Consider the following 17,431-nt stretch of genomic DNA (forward strand, 5'->3'; position numbering starts at 1 on the left):
TGCTCAGCAGGGGGCATGGGACATCACTCCTCAAGAAAGCACAGTGGGGTGGATATGTCATAGCAGTGTGCAGTTCCTGCCTAAATTGTCCTCTGTGAGTTCAGGTGTGAAGAGAAGATGAGAATCATTGGAAGGACGTCCTGCAGGACAGGTTGGGCTCCGTGGGAGCTTGGAGTCCTGCACTAAAAGAGGACTATAGACACATGATGGGGGTGACCCTGGCCTGAAAAAAGTGGAAGTTACCAAGGATGTGATTGGAAGCTGTGATTGTGTCTCGTCATGTCACATTGATTAGGGGTGTGGAGGGGTTGTGGGCTGGATGGTGCCTGTCCTTATCCGTGGAGTCACTTGGGGATGGAGTCTCCTGCCACCTGCAGCTGATGTCCCAATTGTCCAGCAAATAAAGAAGAAAAAATGACACAACAATCACATGTGGACAGCTGGCGAACTAGTAGGTACCCTTATAAAAAGAGGAAGCGGCCAAGCGCGGTAGCTTACGCCTGTAATCCCAGCATTTTGGGAGGCCGAAGCCAGTCAATCACTTGAGCCCAGGAGTTCAAGACCAGCCTGGACAACATGGGGAGACCGTTTCTACAAAAAAAACACAAAAATTAGCTGGCCTGGTGGCTCGCGCCTGTAGTTCCAGTTACTCAAGAAGCTGAGGCGGGAGGATTGCTTGAGTTCCGGAGCTTGCGATCAGCCTGGGCAACGTAACCAAGACCCTGTCTTCACAAAAAAAAAAAAGCTGACACATGCTAGACCGTGGATGGACTTTGAGAATACTATGCTGAGTTAAATAAGCCGTCGCAAAGGACAAATCCCGTAGGATTCTACTCCTGTGAAGTCCCTAGAGGAGGCATGCTCATGGAACCAGAGGGTACAATGGGGCTGGAAGTGGGTGTTTAACGGGGAGTTTCAGGTTGGGAGGATGAAGAGGTTCTCGAGATTGGTGGCGGTGCCCGACACAGGTGGGTGAAAGCGAGCCATGCCACCGAATGGGACACAGGAAGGCGCTTAAGAGGTGGGCAGAAATCTCGTTACCTACCGAGGGTGGAGCCTGCGTGCTAACGGATAGGCCGAGCCCCCCGCCCCGAAACACACCCCGCGCACGATGCTCCGCCCCCCACGCATGCCCCACCCACCCAGCAGCCACGCTCGCCCCGCCCGCCCCTTCCAGTCCGGGCGGACCGGCTCCTCACGCACGCACGCTCTGTTGGCCCCGACTCGCACTGCTCCGCCCCTCAAGCACGCACGTTTCGTTCACCCCTCACGCACGCACTCTACGCCCGCCCCTTCCCGCCTCCCTCCGGCGGCCGCCGCCAGGGGCCGCTGTGGCACCCGCCCCTCCTGCTTCCTTAGGCCCTTCCCGCTGCCGCACTCTTGTCCAAGATGGCGGCCGCGGCGCTGCTTCGAGGCGCGGCTCCGGGGCGCGGCGGCCCGGCCTGGCGCTGGTGGCTGCGCGCGGCCCCAAGGTGCCGCCTGGCCCACAGCTTCCGCAGTCCTGGTGGCGACCCAACGGCCGGAGCGACCTGGGCCTGCTTCCGGCTGGATGGGCGCACCCTGCTGCGCGTGCGCGGCCCCGACGCGGCGCCCTTCCTGCTAGGGCTGCTGACCAATGAACTGCCGCTTCCGGGTCCCGCTGCCTGGGGGGCCCCGCCTCCTGCGTGCGCGGGCTACGCCCACTTCCTGAACGTGGAGGGCCGGACACTCTATGATGTTATCTTGTACGGGTGAGCGCGTGCTGGGAGGGCGCTTGGGGGCGGGCACCCAGGGGAAAGGCGGGCGTCCGGGGCCTGCAGAAGGCGTGGGAGGTGGGCACCCGGGGAGGGTCGGGATGGTGTGGAAGTTCAAGGGAGGGTGGGCCAGCGACTGGCACTCAGGGTCAGGCACCCAGGGGAAGCTTACCCAGGGCCCAGCACCCAGAGGAGGACTCGGCTCGACAGCCAGGGATGGTTCAGCGACTCATCCAGGGGAGGCCTGGGTGCCCGCCTACCATATCAGAGCAGAGGCGTCTCTAGGTGGGCACCTCCCAAGTGGGCCACCTAGTGACCCTTCTCCCTCCGCAGGGACAAGGGGTTCAAGGCCCCCGCCTGGTGGCAGAGCTGTGTTTCTGAGTGACAGCTTGTGGTGACACTCGTGGGTTCTGTTTACCTTGTGTTTCCCTGTGTCCTCTCCCAGATCTCACCATTGCTGGTGACATTGGCATTTGGTTCTGTCATCTGTGCTGATATCACGACTGTCGGTGATGTTCATGCCGGGTCAGGGCCGTGACAGCTTACAGCGTGGGGTTTCCCTTGCCCAGCTTCTAGGGACCTGGATCCCTGAAACCTCCACCGGGTGCAGTGGATCTGGCTTGCGGCCACCTGCCTGCTGTCTCTCCTGTTCTTGTCCTCTTCAGCTTACTCCTGTGTTTTGGTTTCAGGGGATGGACACCTTTTTAATGACTTCCTGAGCTACGTGGGGTGAATTTTTGGACTCATTGTGTCCAGTGATATCCTGGCTGGGTGTGAAAATCTAGCTTGGAAATTGTCACCGAGAATGTTCACATCACAAATTTGTTTTCTCGCTGCCAGCTTTTCTGAGAAGTCTAGTGCCGTTCTTATTTGTATGTGAACTGTGTTTTTCTCTGGAAGCTTTTCGAAACTTTTCTTTATCTTTGATGTCGTGAAATGTCATGCTGATGTATCTTAGTTTGGTCTTTTTCCATATCACATTGCTGGGCACTTAGTGTGCTCTTTAAATCTAGAACCGGAGTTGGTGAAATATGGCCCTTAGGTCAGACCCAGCCCATTACCTGTATTTATAATAAAATTCTCTGGGAACCCCGCCCATTGGATTCCATGTGGTCTGGGGCTGCTTTTTTTTTTTTTTTTTTGAGACAGAGTTTTGCTTTTGTCGTCCAGGTGGAGTGCAATGGCACAATCTTGGCTCACTGCAACCTCTGCCTCCAGGGTTCAAGAGATTCTCCCGCCTCAGCCTCCTGAGTAACTGGGACTACAGGCGCCTGCCACCATGCCCGGCTAATTTTTGTATTTTTAGTAGAGACAGTTTCACCATATTGGCCAGACTGGTTTCAAACTCCTGACCTCAGGTGATCCACTCACCTCGGCCTCCCAAAGTGGTGGGATTGCAGGCATGAGCCACTGCACCCGGCCTGGGGCTGCTTTTGCCTAGAGTGGCAGAGTTGTGGCATGAGTGTGGCCCTCAAGCCTAAGTTATTCACTGGCCCTTTACAGAAAAAGTGTGCCCACCCTAGCTCAATAGGCTTAAATCTTCAAGTCCCAGTTCAGAGATGTAGTCATCATTGTCTGTCTTATGTATTCATTACGTTTTGTTTAGCTACTTTAATTTCTTCATCTTAAGAACTACAGTCTTTGATTATCTTGAGCCTTCTATGTCAGTACTTGCTGTTCACATGTTAGCCTTACAATGATGTTGTTTTTGGTCCCCAAATTCCCTTCCATATTTCTATAGTCCTCTTTTATCCTTTTCCCTTTGAGTCCTAGTTCCATTGAATTCCTATTCTTAATAAGTGTTCTATGGTATAAAGTACAGCTGACTTTGCACTGCGTAGGTCACCTGTACATGGATTTTCCTTCACCTCTGCCACCCTGAGACGGCAAGACCAACCCTTCCTCTCCTTCCTCCTTCTCAGCGTACTCAACGTGGAGACCATGAGGATGAAGACATTTATGGTGATCCATTTCCATTCAGTGAAGAGGAACTGCATTTCCTCTTCCTTAGGATTTTCTTCCTGGGATTTGTAGCTTACCATATTGTAATACAGTATATAATAGCATAAAACATAGAAAATAAGTACAACTTGACTGCGTATGTTATACATAAGGCTTCCAGTCAACAGGAATCTGTTAGTAATTAAGGCTTTGGGGAGTCAAAGCTTAAAGGTGGGTTTTCAACTGTGTGGGGACCAGTGCCCCTAGCCCTTGCATAGTTCAAGGGTCAACTGTCTGTCCTTTCTGCGTCTCAGGGTTTTTTCCTCTTCATCCTTTCTTGCCTAGTCTAGAGCTTGTCTGTAGATCTATTGGGCCCTAGCTCCCCTTACCAAGCATATGCTTGGTGGCTTTTCTGTGGCTTTCTATTTGCTCTCATTGTAGGGGTCTCTGTCCTCAAGGTCTGCAGGAGGAGTTAATTTTCTTCGCTTGTGCTGGGTGTCTGGTGTGTCCGCCACTGTTCTGAGTGCTGAGGGCACTGGAGGTGGCTCTGTTCTTCCCCAGCTCAGCGCTAAAGGGTGATATCATCCACCTCTGGTCTCGCTTCTGAGATGTGACACAAAGTCACAGGCCAGGGAGCTCCACTCTGAGAGGTTGGGTGGGGCGGGACCATCCTCCATGGGATTCAGCATCCGTGTAATAATACTTGAAACCCTCTAGCTTCAGTTCTGTTGGAATTCATGGCCCTGTTTCTCCTCAGCCATCAGAAGAAGGACACGACAAGGTCACCTCCTCAACTGGCTCCCCAGGGGTGGTGGGCGACAGGTGTCCAGATGCCACCCCTCCCAGCTCTGTGTCATGGGTGGGCTTAGGGCTGCGCTCATTGGGCACATTTAGTTCAGTTCATGAGGTTACACTCTTTTCCTTGTCGGGCTGCTGTTGGTTGTTGACCTCTCTCTCTGTGGTTTGCCCTCTCTGGTCACTCCTCTGGGGAGAGGGCAGCCTATAGGTCAGGGGCCACCTCTCCCTGGAAGCCTCCGTGTGTTCCTGCTTCTCTGGTCATTCCCTGCCCATCATTCCTCTGTGGGTTTTTTCTGACTGTAGGATTTTTTATTTCAACTCTGATACTTGCTAATATATCATCCTGAGCCATTGCTTCCTTAAAGCCCCCTATTCTTGTTTCCTGGATGTAGTGCCTTCTTTCAGATGAAGCTATGGTTTTTTGGTTGTTGTCTTTTAATAGGAGTTGCTTTTTATAGCAGTTTTAGGTTCTCAGCAAAACAGCAGAATGTGCAGAGATTTCCCATATTACCCCACAACTTCCCCTATCATCAACATCCCCCACCAAAGTGCTGTTTTCGCCGCAATTGATGAACCTCTGTTGACGTACCATCATCACTTGGAGTGCATAGTTTTCATGAGGGTCACTCTTGGCTTGGTGCGTTCATGAGTTAGGCAAATGTATGATGACACATGTCCACCATTGTAGCATCACATACAGTAGTGTCACTGCCCTGAAATCCTCTGTTCCCTGCCCATCCATCCATCTCCCATAACTCCTGGCCACACTGATGTTTTCAGTGTCTCCATAGTTTCACACTTTCCAGAATGTCCTGTAGTTGGACTCATGCATCTATAGCCTCTTCACATTGGCGTCCTTCACTTAGTAATATGCGTTTAGATTCCTCCATGTTTTTTCATAGCTTGACAGCTAATTTTTTTTTTTTTTTTTTTAAAGACGGACTCTCGCTCTGTCGCCCAGGCTGGAGTGCAGTGGCTGGATCTCAGCTCACTGCAAGCTCCGCCTCCTGGGTTTACGCCATTCTCCTGCCTCAGCCTCCCGAGTAGCTGGGACTACACGCGCCTGCCACCACACCCGGCTAGTTTTTTGTATTTTTTTAGGAGAAACGGGGTTTCACCGTGTTAGCCAGGATGGTCTCGATCTCCTGACCTTGTGATCTGCCTGTCTCGGCCTCCCAAAGTGTTGGGATTACAGGCTTGAGCCACTGCACCCGGCATTTTTTTTGTTGTTGTTTTTAGATGGAACCTTGCTTTGTCGCCCAGGCTGGAGTGCAGTGGCACAGTTGTAGCTCACTGTACCTTCAAACTCCTGGACTCAAGTGATCCTCCCACCTCAGCCTCCCAAGTAGCCAGGACTACAGGTAGTTGAGATCTCACTATGTTGCTCGGGCTGGTCGTGAACTCCTGGGCTCAGGCGAGTCTCCTGCCTCAGCTTTGCAAAGTGTTGGGATTGCAGGAATGAGCCACCGTGTCTGGCCTCCTTGGGGTCCTTTTCTATCAGTTGGTTTTGATCTCTCTTCATGTAGGAGACAGAGAGAGGCTGTAGGGTCATGTCGCAGGTGGGATTGTGGTCCAGTGCCCTTGCTGTGATCTGGCTGGGGCAAGGATATGGACTCAGTGCAGGGCTCAGCAGGCGCAAGAGTGTCAGAGCTGTGGCCTTGTGTCTGTCCAGCACTGAGGGGCAGGAGAGACTTGTTAGGCCTCTGGTGGCCTGGGAAGGAGGAAGGAGAGAGAAGGGAAGGAGTCAGGCCGGGCCCCAGGGCAGTGTTTTCCTGAACATGACTGGAAACTCTTGGGTCTGATGGCCAGGTGACCCTTTCAGTTGGCTGGGCCAGAGCCACCCCTGACCTCCCTCCACTTCCTGCACTATTACTCCCACTGGGGCTTCTGGGCTCAGCAAACAAAAGCACAAGACACCCAGGTCCATCTCAGACGAGCAACGGATGATCTGTAGGTACATCCTGTGCGGTATTTGGGGTACACTAAAAAAAGTCATTGGTCGTTGATGTGAAATTCTGATTTAACCAGGTGCCCTGTATTTTCCCTGGCAACCCTGTCCCCTGCGCCCTTCAGCGGTATCTGGAAATATTTTTGGTTGTCATGTTGGGGTGGGGTACAGGCAAGGGGTGCTGCTCAGCATCTGGACAGCCCCCACCATGGAGAATGATGAGGCTGAGAAAGCTCCCCAGGCCAGGGCTCTCCTTTGCAGCTAGTCTCCTGGCAGTCTTCAGGTGTGGCAGGGGTTGGGGTGGGCGTGGGGGTCATGTCCCATCTCAGTTGGTCCTGAGAAGCTGTTTGGTAGACAGTCACCGGCACAGAGGGCTGGAAAGTGCCCTTGACCCCAGAACCTGGGTCCTGTGAGGACATCCACCCTGTGGGAGGCCAGGGAGTGCTCAGCAGATGGGGGCAGCAGGGGATTTCAGCATGGGTGGGAGTTCTAGCCAAGGCAGGCAGCTGAGCCAGCCCCACCTCAGAGTGCAGGGGCCCTCAGCTTAATCTTCTCTGGGCTCCACTCTCGACTGATGGACCCATGGGGCACCCTGGCCCCACCCTGCCTGTCCTGCCCCAGCTCCTGCTCTTGCCCTGTAGGACTCTGCGGCCTCCCCTGTGCCTGTGTGCCCAGCTTACTAGACCCTGGACCTGCGGTCCCTCAGCTCCACTCTAGTCCCCTTACTTTGTCCCTCTACTCTGCCTGGCGCTGCTCAGCTCCTCCCTGCCTGTCCAGTGCCCAGCACCCTGTGCCCATGACCTAACGTCTGTCTCTCCGCCTGGGTCCCCTGCTCACCTGTGTTTTAGTCCATCTTTGTCTGCTGACCTTAACATAGACTTTAAAAATACAAATACGCATGCACGTGGTTAAAAACTTGCTAATGTCAGATGGCTGGGATGAAAGGACTGCCTGCTGCCTTCCCTCTTGTAGTGCTCGGACACCTCTGCAGGGGAAGCTCCTTGTTTTGTTTTTGTTTTTGTTTTTTCCACTTCTTATTTTGAAATACTTACAGATTCGCAGGAAGTTGCAAAAAAAAAGAAAAAAAAAACCTGTGGGAGGAGATCGCACAGACCCCTCCCCAGTTCCCCTGATTGCACACACAGGGCACATCTAGGGTTTCCAGATTTGTGTGTCTTACTTTGTGCGTGTGTGCATGCATGTGTGTAACTGCGATTTTCTAACGTGCGAATACCTGTGGCCATGATCAGGCCCATGTGGCTTCCTACTCCTGCCCCTGAATGGGCACCCCCAACACCCCGAAACCTGTTCTCCAGCTGTAAAATTGTGTCATTTCAGGAGTGTCATAGATGGATGCACCAGCCTGTTATTTTTTGGCCTTACCCTTTTCCCTCACCATAGTGCTGTCAGATTCACCCACTTCTGTCCATCTCCGGCTCCCTGTTCTTGCTGAGAAGTCCCCTGTCCTGTGGTGGCACCTTGATTCTCTCCTTTTGGCCGTTACTAGTAGAGCTGGCTGCTGTGAGCTTTCACTGCAGCAGGTTTTGTGTGAGCTTCAGTGTTCATTTCTCAGTGATCCATGCCTGGGAGTGAGAGAGCCAGGTCACAGGGTAGTTGCTTGTTTGGTATTGTGAGGACTTGCACCCTGTCTTCCAGAGGGGTGCCCGTTTTGCCTCCACACCAGCAGCATGCCAGTGACCTCGTTTCTCCTCGTGCTGGCCAGTGTTGGGGTTCGCCACTGCGTTTGTCTGGGACACATTGCCTGTGTTTCCCTGGTGGTGTGGTGACCTTTTCGCACCACACCTGCGGCTGCCCCTCTGTGCTGTCCTTGCTGTTCCTCCCATCATCTTAGCCCCACATGTGTAAATGACGTATGTTCCCCTCCCTTGCCAGTGTTGTTTTTGATGTCGTGTGACCACTGTCCTGAAGGGCGGGCCAGCTCCACTGGCTGTCACAGCTGGCTATGCCCACCCTCCCTGCATCAGGGTCCTCAGTGAGACCTGTGCCCACTGGTTCTGGGTGATGAGTATGAACATTCTCTGTGGCTGCTGGCACGTGGGCATGACCACAGGGTAGAGTGAGACTGCAGAGATGAGGGCAGCAGGCCCCTGCTTGGCACGTGAAGCTCTGGGCAGCTGGCAAGGACTGAGCCCTCTCCTGGCTGGAAGGGGCTGGGCCACCAGCTTGTGGGCTCCTCTCTGGCAGGCCCTCTGGGGGTCTTATTACCTCCCTGTCTCAGCTCTCACCGGTCTGTGAAGCCTTGTGCAGTCCACACCTGCAATCAACCCTAGCCATGTAGGTGGCTGCACCCGAGGTGTCTCCACTTAGTGCCCCCCACCTGACATGCCCCACACTGCCCGGGCCTCTCCTCTCCCCACCATCCATCTGGTCAGGGGTCATTCGTGTGGTGCCTGCCCAAATCCTCTGAGGAGGGCTGCCTTGAGTGCAGGTCAGAATGGCTCTGGGGTAGGGTTCTGAGACTTGACTTGGGGAGGCAGGTGGTGGACATGGGCAGAGTGGTCCTCAGGCATGTTGTACCTCCCTGACCTCCTCCTGGGCTCCTCACTCCTCCCTCTTGCCCACCTGAGGACCCTTGGGCTCCTCGATGGCTTCCCTGGGCTGGAACAGGCAGGTCTGGTTCTCAGTGGCTGTGCATACCGTTAGTCTGCGGGACCCTGCCCGTCCCTGCTCCCGCATCCAGTGGACTGTTGTCATTTCTTCCCTAGGCTCTGGGACTACTCCAGACGATGCCCTTGGGCAGGCTATTGTAGTTCTGCCAGTCCCTGGGCAAACGGGGTCTGTCTGCGCTGGCCCCTGTGAGCTTGTCTCTGCCTGCTTAGAGGAGAGCTCTGGAGGCGCAGCTCCGCGCGGCTGTGGGCAGGGATCTCCATGCGCTGGTCCAGGTGTGCCCTGCCTGGCCTGATGTGCATTGTCTGCACGTATCCTCGCATTGCTGTGGGCGTGGCACTCTGCGCTGGTCTCCGTGGTGCTCGCATCTAGCTGTGATGCGTGCCTTGGGAGGTGCTGCGGGGTGTGGCTATGGGCGTGGCTCGCTGTGGGCGTGGCTCCCTGCTTGTGGTGACCCAGGCGCTTACCTTGAAGGTGCAGTCCGTTGTGGCTAAGGGCAGGGCTCCTTTCGTTGGTCCACGGTGTACTCCTCTGCCCTGGTAAGGAGAGCTCCGTCATGCAGCCCTTTATGGCCCACCCATTTGGTGAGCTGGCATGCACCCCTGCCTCTCTCCCTGCAGGCTCCAGGAACACTCGGAGGAGGTGTCTGGCTTTCTCCTGGAGTGTGACAGCTCCGTGCAGGGTGCGCTGCAGAAGCACCTCGCGCTGTACAGGATCCGGCGGAAGGTCACGGTGGAGCCGCACCCGGAGCTGCGAGTGTGGGCGGTGTTGCCCAGTTCCCCTGAGGCTTGCGGGAATACACCGCTGCAGCAGAGTGCAGGGGCTGCTGTCATCCTCATCCGCGACCCGCGAACAGCATGCATGGGGTGGCGGCTCCTCACCCAGGACGAAGGCCCAGCCGTGGTGTCGGAGAGCCGGCTCGGGGACCTGTGGGATTATCACCAGCACCGATACCTGCAAGGTATGGGCAGGGTGGGCGCGCAGGACTGGGTTGCACGGGTGGGGCTAGACGATGTTCAGTTCTCACTGGTTTCCCTCCTCCGATCCCTGCAGGCGTTCCTGAGGGGGTCGGAGACTTGCCTCCTGGGGTGGCCTTGCCGCTGGAGTCCAACCTGGCCTTCATGAACGGCGTGAGCTTCACCAAAGGCTGCTACATCGGCCAGGAGCTGACAGCCCGCACCCACCACATGGGCGTCATCCGCAAGCGCCTCTTCCCTGTCAGGTTCTTGGACCCCCTTCCTGCCAGTGGCGTCACCCCCGGTGCCACGGTGCTGACTGCATCAGGACAGACTGTGGGCAAGTTCAGGGCCGGCCAGGGCAACGTGGGGCTGGCCCTGCTGTGGTCAGAGAAGATCAAGGGTCCTCTGCACATCAGAGCCTCTGAGGGTGCTCAGGTGGCCTTAGCTGCATCAGTGCCAGACTGGTGGCCTACGGTCTCCAAGTAGCCCGAAGCCTTGGCTGGTGCAGGCTGATGGGGAGGCTGGGACCTGGGGCCTCTGTCCTCTGTCGGGGGTCTTCCCATCCCGTCTGTCTGCTGTGCCTACTGGGTGGGAGCCCTGGTTCCCATCTGGGAAAGTCCCCCTGCCTGGCCCCACCCATGCTCAAGGGCCCCAGGGCCCCAGGCACGTGGGTTGTTTTCTCGCTGGGCTTCCTGTGGCCCCAGAGGAGCCCACTGTGTGAGTGCTGAGCTCCAGGTGGCGCCGGGCCCCAATTGTGGCTCCACACAGGGTTGTCTGGGAGGATGGGACAGTGTCTCTGGCCAGCACTGGCAGCTTCTGTGCCTTGCACCCCACTCTGCCCAGCATGAGCCTCATGGGGGCTTGGTCCCTGTGCCTGAAAGCTGGGCAGTGTCCAGGGTCTACAGGCTGGGGCTCGGGCTTTGGGAGTTGTTTCACCGTGCTTGTTTCCAGCATGTCTCAGGGTGGGCTTGTGCATGGTCTAGAGGGGTCTGGGACATTGGATCAGGTGGCATGTGGGTTTCTGTGCATGGAGGAGCACACAGGGCTGAGCCACCAGCTATCCCATGCTGGAGGCTTGTGGAAGGCTGTGCCCATTGTCCATGTTTCCCCACCTCTGTTCCTCCTCAGAGCCCTCCAGGAGCGTGGGGTGGGGCCAGCACAGGGCTCAGGAACCAGCAGGGCAGAGTTCTGCATGTGTGTGCTGGGTTTCGGCATAGCCTGTGTTTGCAGTGAGAGTGACTTGCTGTCAGTTGTGGGGTGCAGCCTCCTCTTCACCCACTGGCTTCCCCCTTCCCACTGAAGTGTGAGCTCCATGTTTCAGGGCATCTATTAAAGAGTGAGCCACAAGCAGCCCCTTGGGAGCTCTGGTTTCATTTGGGGGAGAGGGAGGCGGGGGCTTAGTTTCTGGGATCTGGCTGACTGGACCCCGGGAACAGCTGTCCCTTGAGAATGCCTAGACCTACCAGATGAAGCACTTGGCATGGCTGCAGGCCAGCAGGGTAGGCCTCAGAGGCCCAGGCTGGGCGTGTGGGTGCCGAGTCTGCAAAGGACAGCCCCATGGCTGTGAGCTGTCGGCTGCAGGGCACAGGGCCTGGGGCGCAGGCATTTGGGCCACCAAGCTGGACCTTCGGGCGGTCACGGAGGGCCAAGCAGGCAGGGAGCCTGTGCAGCCATCCTAGAGGGCCACAGGTGCTCTCTAGAAATCTTCAGCCATGGCGGTTTTGGGGCCGGGGTCTAAAGGCGGCTCTGAGCTGCAGTGTAGTTTGCCATCACCCCGGAGAAGGGTGTAGAGTGGATGCACAGGAGGAAGTGGCTGTAGCTGAAGGGAAGAGGAAGGCTGTCCAGTCCCACCTGCTGTGGTAAGCTCTCCTGTGGGCAAGGAAACAACTAGGTGGCTCTGACCCCTGGGGTCCTGAGAGCCGGTGGCCTTCAGCCCCTCTTGGACAGGTCATGCTCTGGAAGCCCCCAGTGCAGGATGGATTCCAGACCAGCATCCCTGCAACCTTTCCAGCCCCACCGGCTGCTGCTTTAAACTGGCATGGAGACATTTGATCAGCTTCCCGGCCAGTTTTCTCTCCAGCTCAGCCAGGAGTGGGTGCCTGTGGCCCGTGTCACCAAGAGCTGGTGTCTCCTGCATGAGGGGCATGCACCCCTGGAATGAGGGTCTGTGCCTCAAGCTCAAAGTGCCCTGGCTCCCTCATCTGCCTGAGGTTGCCTGGCGTTCCCAGCAGGACCTCCTTAAGTGCTGCAGCATCTGGGAGCATCCTAGCCTGTCCCATGGGTGTGGCCGGGTGGTGAGCCAGGAAGGAAGCACGCCATTCCAGAGTGAGGTGCTGCCTGAGCCATCCTTTGCCCCCTCAGTGTCTTCAGGTCTCTGCAGGTGTCAGGATCTCAAAATACTTGGTTCATATCAAACACATTCCGTGTTCTTCTGTGTCCTTTTTTTTTTTTTTTTTTTGAGATGGAGTCTTGCTCTGTTGCCCAGGCTGGAGTGCAGTGGCATGATCTCGGCTCACTGCAAGCTCCGCCTCCCAGGTTCCAGTGATTTTCCTGCCTCAGCCTCCTGGGTAGCTGGGACTACAGGCACATGCCCCATGCCTGGCTAATTTTTGTATTTTTAGTAGTGACAGGGTTTCACCATGTTGGCCAGGATGGTCTCGATTACAGGCGTGAGCCACTGTGCCCAGCCTTTTCTGTGTCTTTACAAAGGAAAGTATCAGTCAACAAAAGAGCCCCTCTGTCATACAAACCAAATCAGTTTTCACGAAAATGTCCTTAATCCTCTCAGAAAGGCCTGGCCTTTAGGACCTTGGAAGCAGGCCCTAAAGCGCATCAGCAGGGTCAGAGCTTTGCGTTCAGGAACACTGGGATTTGCTGAGAGCTGGTGCAGCCGCTCCAAAACTGCATACTGCTCTTCTGTCTGCTTTAGTTTGTGTTGTAAAAACGTAGGAAGTTAGCGCGCGCGCGCGCGTGTGTGTGTGTGTGAATTCAAGGCATAAGGTACAGTTGTGTTATGTGGGTATAGTGCATGGTGGTGCAGTCTGGGCTTCTTACCTTCACCTCTCCTGCCACCCCTCATTAAGAGTCCTTCATGTCCGCCTTCTACCTTCCACTTTCTGAGCCCACATTGCCTGTTGGGCAGCTCCTGCTTATGAGTCAGGACATGCGGTGTTTGACTCTGTTTCTGAGTTGTTTTACTTAACACAGTGTATAGTGCATCTTTAAGAAAGCATGCTTTTATTTTCTTTTCAAAGCCAGATAAGGTTGGGTATGGTGGCTCATGACAGTGATCTTTGGGAGGCTGAGGCAGGAGGATTGCTTGAGCCCAGGAGTTTGAGAGCAGCCTGGGCAACATATCAAGACTCTGTCTCTTAAAAAAAAAAAAAAGTTAGCCAGGTATGGTGGAGCCCAGGAGGTTGAGGCTGCAGTGAGCTGTGATTGTGCCACTGCACTCCAGCCTGGGCAACAGAGCAAGACCCTGTCTTAAAACAAAGAAAGAATAAAAAAGAAGTTGCAGTTGGTAGTATTTCCAGAGCCCAGCAGACAGTGTAGAAACTGTGAGAAACCCACCTCCAAATCAGGCCTTTGGTAGAAAACATCCTAAGAAGTATACGTTCATTGTAAAATCATCATCATCATCATCATCTTCTAATCCCCAAGGAGACAAGCTCCCTGTTCTGTGTTCTTGTATGAGACGGTCAGTCAAGTGCAGCCTGAGAGGAGAGGCAGGAGCCCAGGAGGGCTTCTGCCAGACCTTTCCTGGCGCTTCCCCAGGAAATGCAAGGTAGGGCAGATGTGCGGCCGGCGAGCTGGAGTGATTTCCATGGGCTCCAAGCTGTAGAAGTGGTCCCTGGCTGCCTGAGTGCTCTGGCTAGATAGAGGTGGGCTCTGGACTGATGAGGTTGCATCACAGAGGCCTGTACCCAGCTGGGCCCTTATCTGTAAGGATTGGCTGGTCTGGGAGGGGCAGGCTCCCAGCCAGAAGGTGGAATTTTTTTTTTTTTTTTTTAAATGAGACTGCCATAAAACAGAGAAAGTTTTTTTTTTTTTTTTTAAGTTATCAAAACATCCTAAGGTACAGGAAAGAAATTGTAAACACACACACACACACAGTACCATAAACAAGGCCCAGCAGAAAGACATACAGAAGTACACACACCAATATTCTGATCCTAGAGTAAGCAGACACATCACATGGAATGAGGATGTTTAAATATATTTAAAGATATTATGCACAGGAAGCACGAGACTATAAAAATGATCAAGCAGATTAAAAAGAGAACTTGTTGAAATAAAAATAGAATATTCTAAAAAATAATCCATGGTGTGTTTCCTGAAGAGTTGGGAACTATTTGAAGAAATGACCCCAAAGTGCAGCACAGAAAGAGAGCTGGAAAATATAAGATGGGATAAGAGACAGGAAAACGGAGAATTTAGTATGGCATCCGCAATTTACGAGTAATTCCAGAAGGAGGGGAAAGAATATGGGGTGGAGGCAAGTATTCAGAGAAATACGGCTGAGAACTTTCCCAAACCGACAGGAGCCCCTGCTCCTTAGGTTCTGGAATCCAGTGGCTCCCAAGCAGCATAGTTAAGAAGCTCTACCAAACAGTCATGTCTTGGTGAAAGTACAGAACCTGATGACAGAGATCTTGAAAGAAAGCAGAAAAGAAAGAGATTATCTGGAAAGAAGAAAATAAGTGGTTTATTAAAAGCAACAGTGGAAGCCAGAAAGAAAGTAAATAGTATCTTCAAAGTCCTGGGAGAAAATAGTGATAGCCTAGAATTGTGTACCCAGAAAAATCCATCTTTCAAGAATGAGGGGCCAGGCACAGTGGCTTGTGTCTGTATTCCCAGCACTTTGGGAGACTGAGGCAGGTGGATCACCTGAGGTCTGGAGTTCAAGACCAGCCTGACCAACATGGTGAAACCCTGTCTCTACTAAAACACAAAATTAGCTGGGCATGGTGGCATATGCCTGTAATCCCAGCTACTCGGGAGGCTGAGGCAGGAGAATCGCTTGAACCCAGGAGGCAGAGGTTGCAGTGAGCCAAGATTGTGCCATTGCACTCCAGTCTGGGCAATAGAATGAGACTCTGTCTCAAAAAAGAAAAAAAAAAGAGAACTAAAGGCATTTTCATACCAGGAAACCACCCTCGCTCCTGAGTTTGCTGCCAGCAGAGCCTAAAGCGTCTAAGGCATGTTTGGGCTTCTGGCAAGGGATCCTGTGGGGAAGCTGGTGATGGAAGAAGGAATGAATAGGCAGGAGGGTAGATTTGTGGGCATGTCTAAAACACCACATCTAGAAGCTTCTACTTAGAATGCCTACTTTTGGAGTTTATAAAAAAGATGCCACATGTGAGTTGGGAGAGAGGTGCGCAAACCTACAGTGTTTTATAGTCCTTCTACTGGTCAGAAGGAGGGCATGGACACTGACTTAAGCATCTGTTACTAGGCTTATCAAAGTTTTCAGATAATCTCTAAAAGAATGGAAATGTATCTTCCAAACTATAGAGGGAAGACCATGGAATTTAAAAGCCAGTCCTTCAAGGAGAAACGAACAAACTCACAATTGTAGTTGGGAGTTTTTTTTTTTTTTGAGACAGGGTCTCACTCTTGCCCAGGCTGAAGTGGAGTGGCATAAACACAGCTCACTATAGCCTCAACCTCCTGGGCTCAGGTGATCCTCCTGCCTCAGCCTCGTGAGTAGCAGGAACTACAGGTGTGAGTCATCACACTCGACTAATTTTTTTTTTCTTTTCTTTTCTTTTTTTAACTTTTTGTAGAAATGGGGGTCTCACTACATTGCCCAGGCTGGTCTTGAATTTCTGGGCTCAGGTGATCTTCCCACCTCCACCTCCTGAGTAGCTGGGACCACAGGGGCATGCTAATTTTTAAAATTTTTTGTTTTTAAATGCTGGTCTTCAACTCCTGTCCGCAAGTAGCTGGGATTGGGGCATGAGGCACTGTGCCAACTTCATGTTGAAATTGAATTGCCATTCTAACAGTGTTAAGAGATGAGGCCTGTAAGAGGTGATTGGCCTGTGAGGGCTCCACTCTCAAGGGTGGAGTTAATGTTATGAAAGGGTGAGTTTAGCCCACTTGTGTCTCTCTTGCCCTCCAGTGTTCAAAGCACCATCTTGGAGGCAGAATTCCCAAGTCTGCCAGCTCCTGAACCTTGGACTTTCCGATCTCCAGAACTGTGAGCCAATAAACTTCTGTTCCTTATAAATGAGTCAGCCTCAGGTATTCTCTTGTAGCAGCACAAATGGAGGCAGACACTTCCTTTACCAATCCCATGGGAGGCCCACTCCTGTGAGCTGCCTCCAGCTCCCCAGGCCACAGACTCCATCAGACCTCACCTGGAGCTGTTTCTGTCTCATCTGGAAGCTCTCCCACTCCTCTGCCAGCCTGGGCATCTCCACCCAATATGAGTGATGGTGGCTGATTCCCTTGCTTTAGCAATCTGGGAATAAGGAGTGTTTGCCTGTTCTCATTCAGGGGTCTCTGCATCTCCATACTTGCACAGATTGTGTGTACATACATTTTCCGGTCTTTCTGGTAAACCCCTGGGGTGGAACTCTGGGCCACAGGGCAGGAAAGCTCAGTGTTGCTAGGAACTGCCAGACATTTTCCCAGAATGAGTGCAGCATTTACATTCCCACCAGAAATGTGCCAGGTTTCTGTCGTCCTGCGTCCTCGACAGCACTTGGTGCTGTAGGTCTTCTTAGTTTCCATTTAGAGATTTAGTGTTTAAGTTTTGAACATCTTGGGTGAACGCCTTGATTTGGGAAAAGTGAGGAGAAGGGTCTGTCTGGCTATGGGCTGTGGAGACCCAGGGCAGTGCTCCATGTGCCAACCCTGGGGCAGGGAGCCCAAGCTAGGACTGTGACTGGGCTGTGGGCACCTGGCCATCTCCAGTGTCCCCGTCTTTCATTTCCCTGGCAATGATGCTAGCTTAGTTTGTGCACACTGGCATTTGTGGGAGAAATGAAGGATTACTTAATACATTTTGTTTTATGTCAGACTCTCTCACAGTGAGAAGTTCTCAGGGACAATAATAGCAGGGGATCCTGCTGAAGAAAAACTGGGAGATGGCTGAGCTCTGGTCCATCTTTCATTGATTGATTCATTTCTTCATTCATTCAACCGTGTATTGAATGCTTACAGCCAATGAAAATAAAATACACGGTATATTTTATTGCTACAGGCTCTATGGTGAAAAATGAAGCAGGAAAGCTGGACGGGATTTGTGTGGTGGGGACAGGGTGTGTGTGGTGGGGACTGTGTGCGGTGGGGACAGGGTGTGTGTGGTGGGGACAGGGTGTGTGGTGGGGACAGGGTGTTTGTGGTGGAGACGGGGTGTAGTGGGGACTGTGTGTGGTGGGGACAGGATGAGTGTGGTGGGGACGGGGCGTGTGTGG

The 17,431-nt window shown here is 53.4% G+C and overlaps 1 protein-coding gene across 10 annotated transcripts in view; it reads left to right on the top strand.

The window, feature by feature from the left end:
* The first annotated feature begins 1,189 nt into the window (after positions 1 to 1,189).
* IBA57 (iron-sulfur cluster assembly factor IBA57) overlaps positions 1,190 to 17,431 on the top strand; it is a 26,015-nt gene continuing 9,773 nt past the window's right edge. For 4 of the 10 annotated variants that reach the window (XR_001887627.1, XR_001887628.1, XM_017883835.1 and 1 more), the window contains exons 1-3: positions 1,190 to 1,730; positions 9,669 to 10,009; positions 10,102 to 10,344. Coding sequence is in view for 8 of the 10 variants with exons in the window: in XM_017883835.1 (XP_017739324.1) it covers positions 1,390 to 1,730; positions 9,669 to 10,009; positions 10,102 to 10,344 (925 nt within the window). In the remaining 2 variants the exon portion in view is untranslated. The other 6 variants (XM_017883837.1, XM_017883840.1, XM_017883839.1 and 3 more) reach the window with 4 other exon arrangements.

Source organism: Rhinopithecus bieti, unplaced genomic scaffold, assembly GCF_001698545.2.
Source record: "Rhinopithecus bieti isolate Rb0 unplaced genomic scaffold, ASM169854v2 scaffold_14404, whole genome shotgun sequence".
Taxonomy (NCBI): Eukaryota; Metazoa; Chordata; class Mammalia; order Primates; family Cercopithecidae; genus Rhinopithecus; species Rhinopithecus bieti.